Source organism: Apaloderma vittatum, unplaced genomic scaffold, assembly GCF_000703405.1.
Source record: "Apaloderma vittatum isolate BGI_N311 unplaced genomic scaffold, ASM70340v1 scaffold6624, whole genome shotgun sequence".
Lineage (NCBI taxonomy): Eukaryota > Metazoa > Chordata > Aves > Trogoniformes > Trogonidae > Apaloderma > Apaloderma vittatum.
This window is the reverse complement of record NW_009712005.1, coordinates 31,397-47,527: the sequence shown is the minus strand read 5'-3', so window position 1 is coordinate 47,527 and position 16,131 is coordinate 31,397. Positions and strand designations below refer to the sequence as shown.

Sequence of the window (16,131 nt, the reverse complement as noted above, 5' to 3'; positions counted from 1 at the left end):
TTGATAGCATTTCAGCAGAAATTCTCATTTCACATGACTTTGCACAGAGTACACCAGACACGTGTATGCAGCCAGTCCAAGCAAATAACATCCAGCCTGTTGCCACTGCAGATGGGTACAACCCAGGGCTGTAATCCTAAATTATCTCCTCCAGTCTTCTCTGAACTTCATCTGCAACCCACACCCCAATACATGCACATACTGCAGCACGCTGAGCACAGACTGACACTCAACCAAAATGTAAAGCAGATATAGCAATTGTCTTTGGGACATATAATTGTTTTAAAAATAATAATTATATAGCTGGCAATACATATATTAGTTCTGTGACCCTCCAGGAAATGAGCTGTGACCATCTGAACAGTGACAGAAATGATTATTCATAGAATCTGAGAAATACTTCACATAAATATTGCATTTTAAATAAGTAGGTTTTGTTGGTTGGTTTGTGTTGTTTTTTTTTCTCTGAAAGCTTTGCTTGCTCCTCCCCTCTCTCTTATCTTACAGATAAGATAAAACAGAACCATCCATATGCCTCTTCCCTCTCACAAATCTGATAGAAAGATCCACCCTGAAAGCTTCTCTGTTTTAAAGAAACCATATTTTAGCCTCATACAGACACGTACACTTTCCATGGGATGCCAGTGTGGACCACCATAATGTGATTTTACTCCTACCCAGCATTTCTGAACATGGGAACCAGCACAATTTGCACTTGACACAGAAATAAATGGGGCCATTTACATATCAGAGCTGTCATTACCACATTTCTGATCATAGCTAAGCGATTCTGCTGAAACATGTAACTAATTTATGAGACAAACACCTACGTTATTGTTCTGTAGGCCTTCAGAATTAGTTTTTAACATTGGAAGGTCAAAGAGACAAGGCCAGATCATTACTCACAGGTACTGACTAGCCATTGCTTTACACTTTTTCTTTTTACAACAGAAAAAGACTAGAACTATTAGTAAGATTTTTTAAAATCTGGCAAATTTTTAATTGTTGTTACCTGCAGATCGGGAGTAAGTATGTCATTAACCAATATATAAACTGCTTTGTAAAAGTGTCATAGAAGGGAATGATCCTAAGTTACATTTAAAGGTCTGAATTTCCACATGCCACCTTGCATCAGGGAGGGAAAGCCTGATATTCAGCTAAGCCGTAGCATGCATCTGACCTCAAACTTCTAAAATTCAATAAATAAATAGGCAGGTGTATCGCAAACACAATTGCGTAGCAAAACTCAGATTTCTGATAGTAAAATGAAGTTTCTTATATACCTGGAGGATGTTTATTTAGCAGGAATTGGTCCACATGTATTTAAGTGCTTAGTCAGTATACTTTCCTTATACACGAAACAGTACACTGCTTAGCAAGCAAGACACTCACCTTGCTAGTGAGATTCGTGCTCGCTGGCCTCCACTCAGAATGATTCCACCTTCGCCAAGCACTGTATAATCCTTGTCTGGGAACTTTGAAATGTCCTGTTAACAACATTTTTTAAGAATCAGACATATCCAAGAAACGCAAGCTACAGTCTGAAAGAAAGCATAACGTACAACAGTGTACAGACAGGTTGAATGGAAGTTGTAAAAAAAAAAAAAAGTCCCACAGAGATTTATTTCTTTCATTTGTTTATGTAATCAGAAATGGTGATAAAAGAAAACATATAACTGTATCACACAGAACAATCACAAGCTGCAAGATCACAAGAACAAATATTTGTCTTAATTGCTAGATCCCCATAAAAGCAAGGAATGTACCTTCATACAACATAAATCTGAGATGTTAACCATTCCAGTTTTCTGTCAAATAACAATAATAAATGCACTTGTCACTGAAGTTAAGGAGAGCAAGAAGGAAACCCTGGATCCGAGCTCTTCAAAACCCAGAGAAATTTATACTTCAGGCAGGTTCATTAAAAAAGGCTTGCACAAACTTCCTAGCCAGGATTTTTCTCAAAGTGTGCAAAGGGTTTGGGAGCCAAGTTCCACTGCTTGGGCTCTAAGTTACTTACAGCTCATGACTATGCTCAAAATGAATCTTTAGCCAGTGCTAAAAGCAGAAAATACCATTTCACTCTCATGTGAGACAGAGAAAGGAGAAAAGAACATCCTCATGCCCCACTGGCAGAGGTGGCCAGAAATTATTTTGAGAGTAGTATTTAGCACTGAAACTGAGGATCCATGCAAACCACAGTAATTCATACAAATAAAGACAGGGAGAACAGCTTGCGTGCCTGAAGGCTGTTGAGTTTTTCTACTTTTACAGTTGCTCTAAAAAAATATATTAATTCTGCCTTGAAGCCTTTCCGGGCCTGTGTCTTTAAGCCAATACAGTCACACTACTATCACTGTGGTGATGGCAGGTTCAGGGAACTTTTCCCAAAACATGGGTTGGATAACCTCCCTGTGCCCCAGGGTGTGGAGGTTTCCAATGGGCAGGGCTCTGGGGCAGTTTGCCACATGCTGGGCTGGGAGCTCAGAGTGTTCCAGAACCTTCCAGTGCCCGCTCAGCAGCACCGGACGGCTGCTCTCACTGCCTGTGCAGGCCCTCCCGCTCCCCGGGCAGGCAGCCCCCGCAGCCACGGATGCTGACCAAGGCAGCCAACACCACATAAAATAGGCTCCAGGGTTCTCACGTTTTAAAAAGATTTTTCTTTTAATGCGTTTTTTGAGAGGACATAAAAGTGGCACACGGAAGCCCTCAGAAAGCAGGCTTTAGGCAGTGCCCTGGAAGAGGTATCCTGTTTTGGGATCTCTCTTGGAATCACAGTATAGTTTTGGTTGGAAAAGACCATCAAGATCATCGAGTCCAGCCTTTGTCCTAGCCCTCTGAACACCATTAAACCATGTCCCTCAGCACAGCATCTACCTGTCTCTTAAACACCTCCAGGGACGGTGACTCAACCACCTCCCTGGGCAGCCTGTTCCAATGCCCATCAACCCTCTCAGTAAAGAAATTCTTCTCAATATCCAACCTGAACCTCCCCTGGTGCAATTTAAGGCCATTCCCCCTTGTCCCATCACTCATCACTAGGGAAAACAGACCAATCCCATCCCGCTACAACCTCCTTTCAGGTAGTTGTAGAGAGCGAGAAGGTCTCCTCTCAGTCTCCTCTTCTCCAGGCTAAACAGCCCCAGATCCCTCAGCCATTCCTCATACGACACATGCTCCAGATCCTTTACTGGCTTGGTAGCCACCTCTGTACCCTCTCCAGCACCTCAGTGTCATTCCCCCAGCAGCCATGGAGCACACAGGAACTCAGTTGTCAGCACGCACCCAGCACCCACAGAAACCCTGTAGCTTTGGGGAAAAAGACTGGAAGACACATGAAGCACTTTCAGGGCAAGATGAGCTGGGATTCTAAGCTGAGCTGTCTCTAGAAGGGCACATTTCATACAAAGGCAGATATAATCCAATTTTGATCAATCCTGCCCTGATTTTGATGGTTAATCACTCTCTGTTGGGCAGCCTTTTGGTATTCCAAGCCTCTGAGGGTTTTCAGAATAAATAAATAAATAAATAAGCCATCCAGAAAAATGTTTCCTTCTTCCTCCCCTGTAAATCGCCCTGACCTCAGGAACAGAGTGAACAATGCTGTTCAGCCCTGGATCAGTGACAGATGAAAGGTCCAGCCACTCAAGGACTAGAAATCGACTGCCTGGTCTGTCAGGAAATGGGAGATTCTCCCCACTCTTTAATTTGATAATAGCATTTACTTCCCGTCTTAGAGGATTCTGACCTCAAAATCAAGATACTCTTATGTATGGAAAATCTATTGCAGGTGATTTTTAAATTCTTCTCATGTTAACTAGTTATTTGCTTCTTGTAAAAGGAGAGCTATGCAAGCAAATCCATGGTATTAACATAACAGCTTAGTTTTTTTTGTAGAAAGAAGTATGTGAAAAAGTGCCTGCTCAACCTGACAAAATCTTCTTTGTACGGATCATGGAATATTTAGAGAGAACATGTGAAATTCTGGCATAAAAGCTTTTCTGGCATTTATTTGAGATGACCAGCTGAGATCAGTTGTGGTTTCACTATGCAGATGCGAGTCATGTTATTCATCTGTAACTTTGACATTTGCCCAGTATCTTCACCTGAACACTGGGATTAGCATGGTTAAGTATCTAGATATCTCAGATGATTTCAGCTATTTACCATTTCTACCAGCACTGCTGCCTGTAATGGTGCTGGTGCCATTGCTGTTTCCTGATTCTAGTTCTTCTTCCAAAAAAGCCCAGGTGAAGAACTGGGCCCAGCGTGTCTTCCCAGTCTGACTGAAATTAATGCCAGGGCTCCCATTGTTTTAAATGGTGGTGGGATTTCATCAGATACATTTCTTTTCACGTGTGTCAACATGGAATTTTAATCAGACTTTTAATGAGTTCCCCTTCTGTGCTCTTCCACCCTTCACCTCAGGATAATATATGGCACGGAACAGACAAAGAACTTTTCAGGCTGTAATTATAATAATTAAAAAATGTTTAGTAATTTCTTTCAAAGGCGTAAACAGAGCGATGAAGTCCAATAGACACACAATGCTGTTTGTTGGAACATGCATCACCTATTGTAAAAAAGTACATAGGGCTGGTCCAAACACATCCTTGCTGTCATTTTATGCAGGAAGTGAAATCAAGCCAGGGACAAATCTAATGTAATGATGCTGAACAACAAAAACCTCAGCACATTAATGAAGCAGCCATTGGATTTTCTTTACATATCTACTTCTAAATGGTTAAATTAAGATATCTATCGGTAACTATTCAGAGAAGAAACCCCCCACAGTTGCCACAGAGATTAATTACTTTTCTGGGTGCTATTAGTATCAGGAGCTAAGAAATCTCAAGCTGTATGTCCAAGAAAAAGACGTCCCTTTTAATACGTGTTTGCATTTTTAACAGTGTACATGTCATATTCATCCACCTTAGGAGCAAAGGGGTGATCCTTATAATACCTTTATGCCCTTAATGATGTAGCTTTTGATCTTCCCTTTTCAGTCTTCCCTCCAAAAAGATAAACCAGTTATGTAACCAATGCAACAGAGCAGTGGCCTGGAATCTCCATTTTATCTTCACTAACCGTTTTCCCTATTTAATTTCTGGTTTGTCTACATTCTGAGTTTCTTTAACATCTCTATCCTCTTCCTTTTCTCCACCGATATTAACATTCTCCATGTTTATTTTCACAGTTCCTACAAAACGCCTCCACTCACATTGTTTCTCACCCACCAAAGTTCTCCCTTTTTCAGCTTCTTCCTTCTATGTTTTAGAGAACCTGCCTCTGAATACACTTTGCAATTTCCCTTCTGTACTGTGGACTTTTTGCAACAAATTGGAAGAAAAATACTGAAGCCTGAAGCCTTTGTTGTATCAAATGCCAAGTAAAGCTGAATACAAGCTAAGCAGAAGCTGCACCAAAGGTTTCAAGCAGGAGCTGAAACACTGTTCCACTCTATTTGATAATTTTTCTATTTAGTTATAACAGCTAAGTTTACTGTCGCTCACTAACATGATTATTTCTGTACTTGCCAGCAACTATATTCAATTCTAATATACCAACAAAGTAGAAATGGAGCTGAAACAAACCGTCAGATTTTAATTCAGTGATTAATAAAAATCTTTTGGCAATTAGTTTGAAATATCATTTTGCAGAAAGCATGACTTTCAATTACTTCTGATTTTCAGAAGAGAAATTATCTTGGAAGTAAGACAGATATGAAATAAACTGCAGAATTTGAACTATTAAAGTTTTGAAATCAAGTCTTTGCTTCAGACTCATACCTACTAGTGAATATTTCTGTTATTTTTTAAAAGATTAAGAATTTTCATTAATTTTTTTATATCTTGGCTTTTGAGTAACCAGCTTGAACAGACTCAAATCTTCATTTTCCTGGGCCAGAAGCCAGAAAACCAAATCTCTTTAAAGTATTTCAAATCAGAAATTACTATTAAAACATCAGTTTTATTTCGGTAACTCTCTTGTTGCTGCCTCTGATTCCTGAAGCTGAGGTTTTTGTTTCAGCTGAGCCGTTTATGAAGGATTCATGATCCAAAAGCATTAGCTTTATTTTCGCAAGAGTTTTTGACCTTGAGCAGTGTCAGGCTTACCCAAAACTCACACGAATCCTGGCAAAACCTGCTTTCTCTATGGGGGAACATTCCCGTGCAACAGATTTTTTAAACGTGAAGCAGTCGGTGTGCTGCGTGTGGGTAGGTTAAACACAGGGTAAGTGAACTAAATACAGTTCCAGAAGTGGCATGGAAGATAGGACAACATCCAAAGCAATCAGTCCAGAGCTCTCTGTACCTCAGACAGGGAAAGGGGTGGGGAGAGCTGCCTTGACTGAAACGAGTTTTTAACTAAAATATGTCAACATAGAACACTACAGAGGCTCTCTGTTAAACATATTTACTTGATCACCGGTAAACTTCTTGAAGTCAGTACATTTGGAAATTTGATTCTATTTTTTTCTTTAATCGAGATCCCCTCTGCTATAAAGAAACTCTGCTGGCCTGTTTACTTTCAGTTCCTGCAGGGAACTCACCTTGTCAGCAGCTTCACAGATGATCTGCCCATGACCTTGGGCCACGGACAAGAATTGCAGTTAGAAGAGGCTGCTTCTGCCAGTTGATCATACCAGTGCAAGGTGGAAAAAGTGTAAAGGTAGCCAGCTTTTGGGCCCACGTGTCCGAGATGCAATGTTTGTAATGGGAGATTTGACATATTATGTGGACTTTCCACCTGAAAATGGCATTTATGCTATTTTAGCTGTTTACATTAGGATGAGATGAACTTCACCTTGACTTGCCTGTTGCTCTCTCCAGCTATGAAAACAGGCTAAATAACTTGCTCTCACGTAGCTTACACTGTAGACATGTACCTGATTAGGTAACCAAGCTACCTTTAAATATCCACTTATAGAGGATCACCTACTATGAAGTACTCAGTTACAGACTTGAACCCTTACTGTTCCTCTCTTCTGCACACTTCATAATGTGCCAATATCCCTTGAGAAAAATAGACACAAAATCAGGGCAAGAAAGTACTTAACTCACTGACATCATAACCTCTCACCATGTACATAATAGCCTCTCAACATCTACTGATGTAGGTATCTGCTAAACCCCTCTCCCCAAACCAACTAACCAATGAACATAAACCTAACAAACCCCAAAACAGCACAGATAAAAGGGGCTGGAGCAGTGCAGTGGGATGCAAGGATATGTGTTTCTACTTCCGGGCACCCGTGACAGTGAACACGTCACTCAGGGAGGGATGCTATCCTTTGCAAGGAGATGTCAAACACACAGGAACACACATCAGGGCTTGGCATATTGACTGACTTTTTCTCTAATTCTTCTGTCTATAATCTAAGTTCTTTGATGAAAATGAATCTCCTTAAGTCCCTGTTAAATCAGCTCAAAAACCCCACAAGATCTGGCCACAAATTTCTTTAGTACTACTATACGATTTGACTTTGGATGGAAACACTTCCTCTGTTTGCATGTGATGTTAAACATTAGATTCATGAGCAGCTGGTGTTTCTCAAATCAGAACATGTGTTTACTTTAAGAGTGGTAATTTCCTAAAGGTAGTTGGCCATTATGCGTTTATGGTCTCTTGGGTAACTATTGAAGGATCAAATGAACTAACTAGGTGGAAAAATATCTATCTTACATTGCAAAAAGGTAAAAACAGAAGCCATGGAAGTATGGTTTCAATACTGCACCCCTTCAATGGAATACAATCCTTTTTTATTTTTTTAACAGGAATAACTATAACGAGCCTGCTTCTGGAGTCTTGACTGGAGGTACGTGTTCTCTTAGGATGCTTTTGTTCAATGTGAACAGCATTTAGACACAAAGATTCCTGTTTCAACTGTCCAAAAGTTTTACTATTTCAACTTAGCAAGTGCTAAAACCAAACAAAAATTCCACCTCCTGTGTACAGTAGGTTATTAATATTGATTTTTCAACCTAAAAATTTGAAAATCAAGCAACATTCCCTCCCTATTTTTCATTAATCAATAATAAGGATTTTTCAAATCCAGTTAGCTACTCCAAAAAATTCCCGCTTATATTCATGTTACCCACACCATGACATTAATGCAACCCTTCAGTCTCTAGGGAAGTTACAGCTGTGCAATTACTTCAAATTGAATAGCAAGTTTCCATAGACATAAACTCAGCCAGTTCATATCTCCCAGTGACTTTTGCTATTGAGCAACGAGAATAAAAATCAATGAATTATGTAGGATGGTTTCTCAGTGTTAAATTTCTTCCTCCTTAGTCCTTAACCTGAAGTGCCAGGCAAAAGTTCACTTTCTCTTGCTAATTGATTCTTATCAAAAGTATAATGAACAGTACTTGATAAAAAGGGTAAAATACCTCCTCAGAAGAAAAAAAAAAGTAGCATAACCCAAGGCAGCACTTATCTTACTTTTCAAGTACCTTTACGCTTGCCTGTGAGGACTGTCTTTAGGAAATGAGTTCAGAATCCATATCAACTACATCTTGGCTTCTCTCTGTCATAACACACCAATGTAAGATTTTGAAGGTAATAGATATGTGATAATACATACACACTCAATATTAAACCCATTCAAACAATTTATTTCCAAAAGCTGCTGAATAAAGGAAAGTCTTCACTTCAATATTTGCGAATCAAGACCTTCATTTTAGAAGGTTGCTAAAATATTTGCTTGCTAAAATATTTGCTGTTTCTGGAAGAAAGTAAAAAAAGCTGAAGACAGCAGTCGAGAAGGAACAAGTGGCCCTTCTCCTGTGCCTTTTTGTAATAATTTTTTACTGTGATGTTTCACAGACTATATCAGGTAATGGAAATGTATTGTCTTTCCCCTGAGTTCAACATCAGACAAAAACAAGGGCAACTTATATCTCACAGCAGCCATATTTAGTTTGTGCTGGGTTTTCAGAAATATTTTTTTGCCAGTAAGGCTGTTTCTATAGGATATCAAGAACACTAAGGGAGCTCTCAATTACAGGCCCTTTATCTCAACTCCAGAGGAGTCTTTATTTTGTTCTATCACTTTCCGCTGCTCTTCTTTTAACCTCTGTCCATTTCTAAACTCCAGTAATTAGAATGACATTGTAAAACATGATTTTACCTCCCTTGATGCCCTACTTATCCTCAAAGGAAAAATATAATCAAGAAATGTAATTATAGTCAAGTTCATTTTATACATACTAAGCAGGCTACACTACCATAAAAATACACATATAAGCTGTACAAATATAAGTTTAAAAAGTACCTTAGATGTGCTTGTAGTGATACACAGAGATGCATTTGAGAACCCTTCTCATGCTTCTTCAATATTATATATCTATACAGTGACATTCTGAAATTATGACAAGCAGTGGTACTTAAACCTGACAAACTTCCCTTGCTGAACCTTTGACACACAACTGTCTTTCAGCGTGGATCCTTTCAGCAACTCAGATCTCATACACTCACACAAGGCTGCACTGTGGCTACAGAGCAGAGCTATGAGGACTGAAGACCATGAAAGAAACCTGTGACATTATACTGCTGTCACATGCATACCATCGTCAAGAGTTAGGGCTGGACCGGCCGCTAAATGACTGACAGATGCTCTCGAATCCCTCTCATTCCAACACAGGAAGGGAAATGGAATAAAGCAGAGATACTTACAGACTGCAAAATAAACCAGATTTAATAAAGCAATGATAGTATAAGGAAATAATGAAAATAATGAAATATCTACAAAACCAATATCGTACCCGAGTCCCTGCCTGATAGTAATCCCCATGGATGCTGGAGAGCAGGTGGCGCTGGGGGAGCCTTGGGCTCAGTGGCAGAGGAGAACCAGACACAGGAGCTGGATTTGGGAACTCAGGATCAGGACCAAAGGAGTATTCTTCAGATGCTGGCCATTAAAGAAGAAGGTTTAACCCTCATGATCCCTCAGATTTATACTGAATATAACATCTATGGAATTGAATCCTTTTGTTGGTCAGGTTTGGTCACCTGTCCTGTCTGTTCCTCCCCGGAGGCACAATGGTTTACCTCCTTTTGACCCTTTTTCCCAGCACTCCCAGCATGTTATGAAAGATTTAGCAGTGCCCTTGGTCACTATTGCAGCAAGTGTAAGCAAGAGCCTTTCTGCATACCAATTCTTGGCAGTAACTGTAAAGACCAGGTGTCATCACTTCTGGTAGCAGACACCATCTTCAGAAACATGCTGCTAACTTCAGAAAGCGCAGTCTCTTAGGAGAGACTGAGATGAAAAGGAAAATCACAGCCATCAAGTGGAACTACACTCAAAGGAGCACCATTAAAACACATGCTTCCCATACACAGACTCATAAAACGCTGTCTACTGTTTTATGTACATGTCATACTGACATGATGTACTACATCTGAGCGTTCATCAGTCACACATCCGTGTGATGGACACTGAGTGAGACAACAGTTACGCATGAGAGAAAAGGATACTTGAGAGATGGTACGCATTAACTGAGCCTGTAAACCCAGACTCAGACTGAAATCCTAATGTCTTGTACACTACACAGACACACTTGGTCAAACTATCCTGTCAGAACATTTATGAGGGATGCAGTTCTCCAAAATATCACAATAATTTTCTTTTTAATTTTCATATTCTCTTTCACAGTATGTCATGAACAGGTGTATTGGCACAACTAGAGGACAGATGAATTACAGCAAGGCAAATGGAATAAGAAGCTTGAAGGCAGAAGTTTCTGAAGCTGAGTATGCAAGTCAATGAAATACAATGTGTAGCTATCTGAACCCTTGGAACTAAAAAAATATCCCATTTTACTGTTCTAAACTGCTATAAACTTACGTGGGCTCACAAAACAAAAAAAAAAAAAAAAGAAAAGACAGTAACTTTGTTGCTCATAGTTTCATTGCTTTCCAATAAGGTTAATTGTAAATATTCAAAATTCATTGAAGAAATAATCTTTAACCTTCCTTTTGATGGTTCCATACACAAATGGAACAAAATGTAAATCAGCAAGAATATCTTTTAGAAAAACATTAACAATTCTTACTCCATCCAAGAAACACTTACAAAGTCCACCTTTTTTTTAGGTAATGGTTAATATAAGCAAATTTCCCATTCTTTAGGACTTTACAGAATAAAAATCTTACATATGACACATGCTAACCTCTAAATAAAGATCTGACAGTGAAAATTTTATTCCTGGACATCTGAAAATATGGAAAGCTCTGTGAAATATTTACTTGCATCTTCCGTCTTTCATAATTACTTTGAGATAAATTTACTTAGCAACTCTAAAGAGGCTTTAAGTGATAACTCCTTAGCTAATCAACTATGCACCCATCCAAAAAGCCAGGCAGAAAAACGTATTTTCTGAAAATTCTCATACACCCCAATTTATTTGCATATCTCCAAAGACCTAAAAAACAAGTGCAGAGGACCTTCTGCGAAGTCACCCAGCTTCAGTGTCCTGTTCCGTGGGCAGAGAAGAACAGGTTACTCACAGTGTGTTGGGAAGCCCCAAACCTATGTAGAGGGTATGACATAACCCATATAGAGTAGCCTGTAGTATTTTATTGGCACTAATAAAGATAAAGGGAAAAAGACATCAAATCTGGGAACTGGGCCAGATTTTCGGTATGCTTCCTCTATAGGGTCATGGTAGAGATGGCAAAGCAAAGGGGGCATTTCGCAGGTGTGTTACTTTTTGTAGTAGTAACACATTGATTTGCCCACAGGGTTAAAGAAGATGGCTTTGTATCTCCAAAAAAGATTTTGCGAGCATGGAGCTTGGAAGTAAATCTAACTTAGTTGACTGTTAAGAGCTGTATGTTAACTGACTTTCAGCATATGTGCAATAAGGAAATAAATTCTCTTTTATTACCAATCCTCAGTTCACCTTGAAGAGCCCATATAAGAACAAGACTTAGCAACAGGTCTGCATTCAAGTGGTGTATATAACTACCTAGAAAAGTTGCAGAGACAGGGGTGAAGTGAACCCTCTTGGGCAAAAAACTCTCTGGTACCTCTCCTTTCTGAAGAAAGAGAACACACACAACCCCAGTCCAACAAAACATTAACCTTTGTCATAACAAACCTCTAAAATGTCTCATTGGGGTATAAACAGGAAATTAATATTTGAAATCCATCCTTCAATCTGCCATGCTAGGCCCTGTTCGGTAACTAAGATGTGAAAGCTAACAAGACTCAAAAGCATAATCACAGCAGTAATATAATGCATTTGGCTTCCTTCCAGACCATTCTGCCCTCTCTCAGGCCAGCCCAATATATTCAGCTGCAGTCCAGAGGAAAACATCCTTGTAAGTATCAAAGTTGATCTCAAATAATGAGCCCTGCTAGGAGGTGAAGCATATCATTTTGTACAGAGCTGCACCAACACAGATCAAAGCTGGCTTGATTGAGCCTGTTTGGGGAACAAAGGGACTGTGGCCTACTGAGATACCAAGCCATCCCGCTGACATTGAGACACTGAGCCGTCCCACCAACACCGAGATATCGAGCCATCCCACCAACACCAAAACACTGAGCCATCATTAACCACCTGCTCTAGGAGGGGCCTGGGCTGGGAAGCCTCCTTGGGCAAGGACAGTTTTGAACTCAAGTTAGTTGTTTCTCGAACCTTTGGCATAAACTACCACTTCTATGGCGGGGGTTAAGGGCTACTCCTTTCAGAAAGCCCGACACAGACGTTGTTGATTCTGCTGTCTTCAGAAGCTTTCAGAGAAGATTTCCAGCACACCACAATCCAAACACAAGCTGAAATGGTCATAAACACATAAGAAAGATTATCGCTTACCTATACCCTGCTCTGAGATAAAGCACAGTAACTCCGTCTTATTTTGAAACAGACTGGCTATTGTTTTCTTGCTTGACTGGCACTAAAGGAAAATTCGTTTCACTGTGTGGTCTAAAGACAGATCTTATTCAGCACAGTTAAATATGTATTGTTTTCATCTACATGTTACAGACAGAATGCCTGACCTAAGGGACAGCACTAAGGGTGGAAAAGTCTCAAATGCTGCTTCCTTTTGCATCTTGCAATGTGAAAAGGTGTCTTTTCCTTCACTACCCTCTGGCAACATCGAACACAGACAAGGACATTTCCACGTTGTTGTACTAACTGTGGGCTACCTGTCACACAGAATCAGAATCACAGAATCATCCAGATTGGAAAAGACCCTTGGGATCATCAAGACCCTTGGGACTGTCACATAAAGATCAATCCTGCAATAATTTCTAGTGTGAGAATTTTCAATGTGCATGCAGAAAAACCCAGCTTTTGTCAAGATTTTTCCCTAAATAATTCAAGCTTCTGACATAGAGTTCTAATTATCGCCAGAACCATTTCTGAAGTGCAAAAGAAAGGAGGAAAACAGGTTAATTTCCAAGATTGTAAGGAAAAGCTTCTTTATGCGGAAGAAACTTGAAAAAAAAGATTTAGGAGCAATAATTTTTACATAATTTCTGTAACATTAATATGTTTACTCAAGTTTTAACTAGCAAGGAAGACTGAGAAGGCAAACATCTTATAGTAACTGAGCCAGCTTATTTAGCTTCTGTTGTGTAAACTACCAGAACTGGCACTGTCGATGTATCTCCCAAGGAGCTGGCAACAGGCTGACATGCAGTTCCACAGAATTGGGATGCCAGGCTGAGTTCCTTAAATCTCAGAAGTGTCTCCCTTACTTAAAGCTCCATTCCCTGACTTTTTCTTTAGGATTTTTTACTTGGGCTGGTTCACGAGTCTTAGGAGTCCTAGATGACTGACCTCTTCTAGTTGGCATTCTCTTGTATCGGTATTCATCATATGATACTCCAAAAATTATGTTTTCTTTTATTGTTCCAGGCATAATCCAGGAGACTTGAGGTGAAAAGGATATCCTTCCACTGTGTTTAATTTTACCCTGCGAAGGCTCCAGTTCTCCCATTATCATCATCAGAAGAGAAGTCTGAAAAATGATTAACATCTGGTTAATATATCAGAGATCTATACAACCACAAGAAATGCTAAACAAAGCAAGAGTCATTCTGCTAAGTCAATTAAATGGTACATTTGTCTTGTAGAGTGTCCCTGTAAGTAGTGATGTAGTGCAAGCTGCAATTACTGGAGATTTTCATGATACGTATGCTTCTGAAAGGTCTCTGAAATGAAAGAAACTTCATTGAATGAACGATAAAAAATGCATAAGATACCTTGTAAAAATGAATGCTGCTCTACAATGTTTTAATTAAAGTTTCAGTAACTTTACAAGGTAAAAATGTGAGCATCTGAGACACAGGCATAAGGTATTAGTATATATGGAGAATGTTACCTGATTTTTAACATTACCAGTGACTATTTTGTTTGTTCTTTGCACAACACAATCCATGTTTACAATTTTGCTACTGTTCATAAGCCTTTTATCTGTATTGCCTTGAAAAATGCAACTCTTTGTGTATGTGCATACAATTACTCACAAACTGCTGAGTGTGATCTGAATTTTCCTCTGTAACTGTTAACTCATTTACGTGAATACATGACCTACGTATATTTACTATTTCCTTTCATAAAAGACTTGATTGCAATTTCAGTACCAACGTTATAATTTCAGAGTTAATCAGTAGCTTGTAGAAACCTTATCACACATCACTGGCCACTAGATCAAAGAATAGAATTGAGAAATACAAGGAAAAATATGTAAAGAGCCATTCCAGTGGTGTTCTTATCACTAATAAACAGTCAACAAAGCTGGGACGTAACAGCCAAAGATCTAAAAAATCTGTCTAAGTCACAGTTTCATGCTGTCAAGCCCAGAGATCCTTTGACAAGTTATACCGTATATATGGGGAGTCTCATGAGATTCTTTCCATTATACCAGAAACTGACTTTTCCAAAATGCTGATCTTGCAAAGGACAGCCACCTAGTATGGCTTCCACACTGGATGTTAAAATACTGTGTCTTGTGCCATATAATACAAAAGAAAAAAAAAATAAAATCAAACCCCAACCCTATCTAATACTGAAGCACTACTAAAGAGCTGATGTCAGGCTTCATACATGTTAAAGACAAAATAAAGTGTGTCATTTGTTTCACAATTCCTGGAATATACAGTAATGGCCTCAAACAGCATGAAAGAAACCTTAAATTAAGAAGGTGTAAAGGAAAAAGAGAAATGCCTTTTTTGAGGGGGAGGTGTAAAACTTATTTTTGTAAACCTTGTATGCATACACTCACATTAACTGCCCAGTGTAATCAGATTTTTCCTGCATTTCCTAAGCAGCTGAAGGAGATACACATATGTCCTTCAGCACTTTCTGGCTCACAGTTTTATATTACCAGTATCAGCTGTAGCAATAGCCTTCTGAGATTATCAGCAACATAGGAAAACTATTTTGGTAATTCAGAAGTATCAAAATAAAATGCACCTCAATGTATCAGCTTGAGAACTCATGTCCTGAGTCCCTTGCTCTTTCTTACTGGTATCATTGCTGAAACATAATATAGAAGCTTCGATCATATAAAAATCGATGGGTGCTTTGCCATTGACTCCACACAAGTCAAAGAAATCACCAATAATTTGTTAAACAGGAAAAGAAAAGCTGCCAAAGGCATAATGAATGTTTTGACTTTCACATCTCCTCAGAAAACCCAGTGAAGATGAAAGACTCATCTAATTACTTGCAATTCAAAGTGAATAAGAGCATCACAGTTCAACTTATTTAATATTAATGAGGTTAATGGGATGTGTTACCTGCGAACTAAATGTACTGTTTTGGGGTTCTAAAATGACAGTCAATCTAAACCACAACTTTTCTCAGAAAAACACCAGCTTCAGCAGTGTCTCCCCAGGCTTTCATACAGGACTTGGGGAGCCTGAGTGAGGGACTTCAAGAACCAGAGCACAAGCAACCAAGTACACCGCTTGTCCACGTATCTTACCTGGCTAATCTATGCCAGGCTTGTGAGGTTACTGACCATCTTGTGTTCAAATTTTTCCTTAAAATATTAGCAAGGCAGGAAAAAAACAAAAAGTCTGCTTTCTAGCACAATGAGACCTCTGGATATCTATGCTGCATTCTCCAGTTTATTGTTTTTAAAGGCAGGGAGATTCTCATC

The 16,131-nt window shown here is 39.3% G+C and overlaps 1 protein-coding gene across 1 annotated transcript in view; it reads right to left on the bottom strand.

Moving 5' to 3' along the window:
• Positions 1-16,131, bottom strand: part of LOC104272747 (cystic fibrosis transmembrane conductance regulator-like) — a gene marked incomplete at its 3' end in the record, with an annotated part of 44,534 nt that overhangs the window by 6,927 nt on the left and 21,476 nt on the right. The window contains 3 exon segments of the mRNA XM_009867823.1: positions 1,393-1,487; positions 13,803-13,824; positions 13,826-13,983. Coding sequence (XP_009866125.1) covers positions 1,393-1,487; positions 13,803-13,824; positions 13,826-13,983 — 275 coding nt within the window.